This window comes from Rhinatrema bivittatum, chromosome 16 (genome assembly GCF_901001135.1).
Source record: "Rhinatrema bivittatum chromosome 16, aRhiBiv1.1, whole genome shotgun sequence".
Taxonomy (NCBI): domain Eukaryota; kingdom Metazoa; phylum Chordata; class Amphibia; order Gymnophiona; family Rhinatrematidae; genus Rhinatrema; species Rhinatrema bivittatum.
The window spans coordinates 56542150-56544728 of record NC_042630.1 but is presented as its reverse complement, the minus strand read 5'-3'; the positions used below and the strand labels follow the sequence as shown (position 1 = coordinate 56544728).

Below are 2579 nucleotides of genomic sequence, written 5' to 3'. Positions count from 1 at the left end.
AGAGAACAATATCTCCACAATGACAGAATTAATCATTCTGGTGTTTCCTGAATATCCAGACCTACAAATTCCTCTTTTCCTTACTAATTTACCTGATCATCCTGATGGGGAACCTCACTATTATAACTGTAATAGACCTAGAGCCTTGCCTGCACACCCCCATGTACTTTTCCCTCTGCAGCTTATACTTCCTTAATATATCTTCCACCTCAGTTACCCTCCCCAAAATGTAGAGGCAGTGTATTCTCTACAAGGATGACTTCTACGGATATATATTTTATGCATGCTTTTCAGAGAGTACAAAATTGCTGATAAATTGAATAAGAGAACTGCTGTCTTTCATCCTTCTTCCAGATCCTGATTTCTGATATCCATGTAGGATTTAATGACCACATGAGAGTCTCCTCCACCTAAGATAAGGCCAACAATGCAGAAAGGAAAAGCTAAGTCTCAAATCCAACTTGGTCTTGGCTTGCATCTCAAATGGCATAAGATATCTTCTTATCTTATTCTTATCATGAATATTACAGACAAGAGCTATTCTTAGCGGTTTCACCGTATCTGAAGTGCGATCAAGACTGCACAATGAAAGGACATCTAACATAGGGCACAAAAGTCATTAAAAACTTAGCCAAAGAGGCACGGAAGAAAACTGCAGTTTCAGATCTTACCCTCAAAAAGGTTACAGTGAAAATTGAAGACACTAGCAATAGAAAAGTTATAGAGGCAGGGGTGTAGAACGCTGATATAAAGTATACAGTCTTTGATAATCGAGATCAAAAAGGTCAATGTGGGAAAGGTTCTCAGGAGAGAATTTAGATTTAAGGCAGAATTGGAAAGTGGAGAGAAAGACACATAGCATGCCTAAATTGAGGAGCAGCTAGGGATTACGTAAAAAGGAAGGATTGCATTTAGGATGTAGAGATGGTGGATGGGTGAGATATCTATGCTGGAAGCAGGAGGTAACTGGGACATGGGTATTGATGAGAGCTAAAATGTAAAGAATTGCAGTAGATTGGGGAATTGTCAAAGAAAATGGGAGGCATTTGCATTATACCTATTGTAGTAACATATAAGGAGCTACACAGATGTTCCCAGAATCCAAAGAGTCAAATTTCATAGACAGTGGCAAACATTCAGGGGAACTAATGGCCTCGACTGAATTTCTATATTTGGGGAAAGGGGAAGCAGGCTAAAGTCACAAGACTGGAATTCTTCCAAAGTCCCCTATAATTCATCTACTCAAGAATAACCCAAATGTGGGGAGTCTGAGGAAGGCTGAGCCAGATTCACTCCTGTCTTCTACCCAAATACTAAAGTTACAATGAATGTATCAGGGAGCAGCAGACTTCATAGCTTCACCCGTCCTCTCCATGGAATGAGCTGGATTTCTAATCATATCTTTCTCACTTTCCTTTCCTCTCCTCTCAGAACTCAATGGAAGAGGAAAATCTCACCACAGTGACAGAATTCATCATTCTGGGGTTTCCTGAATACCCACACCTACAAATTCCACTTTTCTTTTTGTTCTTACTAATTTATCTGATCGTCCTGATGGGGAACCTCACTATTATAGCCCTGACATGCCTGGACTCTCGCCTGCATACCCCCATGTACTTTTTCCTCTGTAACTTGTCCTTCCTCGATATCTCTTATACCTCACTCACTCTCCCCAAACTGCTGGACATCTTCTTAAGGAAGAGTCAGAGTATTTCTCCTCAAGTATGTCTTACACAGATGTATTTTTTTATGTGTTTTGCATATGTAGAATTTGTTATTATTTCTGTCATGGCTTTTGACCGCTATGTTGCAATATGTCACCCCCTGCGCTATAGTGTGATTATGAATCAGAGACTGTGTATGCTCATGGCCACTGGGTCCTGGATCCTTGGCTTTCTGGAACCAGCAACACACACTGTCCTTATATCTTGTTTCTCTTTTTGTGGTTCCAATGAGATTAATCATTTCTTCTGTGATCTCTCAGCACTGCTAAAACTCTCCTGCTCCAGTACCTTCACTATTGACTGTGCAACGTACATTGTGGGTGGTTTTGCAACACTGCCCTTATTTACTGTAACTCTGACATCTTATGTTTACATCATCTCCACCATCCTGAGGATCCATTTCAAAGAGGGGAGACACAAAGCCTTCTCCACCTGCTCCTCCCACCTCACGGTCGTTATTCTCTTCTATGGGACCATAATGTGTTTGTATTTGAGACCAGCATCCATGCAGTCACTGGACCAAAACAAGCTCATTGCTTTGCTGTATAATGTTTTAATTCCTATGTTTAACCCCATCATTTACAGCCTAAGAAACAGAGATGTTAAAGATGCCCTATGGAAAGTTTTTCATAGGAAATGATTTTTGCTATTTATTAGAAAACATTTTTCTCTGTTTGATAACTGATAGGGAAAAATTTAAAGAGCTCCGGTGCAACCCCTGCATATCAAACATAGCTCATTTCTAAGGAAAATAATTGATCTGGAGCAGCATTTTACTTGGTTCCTCATGGTCTGCCTTCCTGTTTATATCTTGGTGGTAGAGTTTCTTTTTCACTTTGTTAATGATCATGTAGA

At 40.1% G+C, this 2579-nt stretch overlaps 1 protein-coding gene across 1 annotated transcript; it reads left to right on the top strand.

Moving 5' to 3' along the window:
- Positions 1-1437: 1437 nt before the first annotated feature.
- Positions 1438-2364, top strand: LOC115077707 (olfactory receptor 1019-like). The gene has a single exon (XM_029579995.1). It carries the CDS (start codon positions 1438-1440, stop codon positions 2362-2364), a length of 927 nt encoding a protein of 308 aa, XP_029435855.1.
- Positions 2365-2579: the final 215 nt, after the last annotated feature.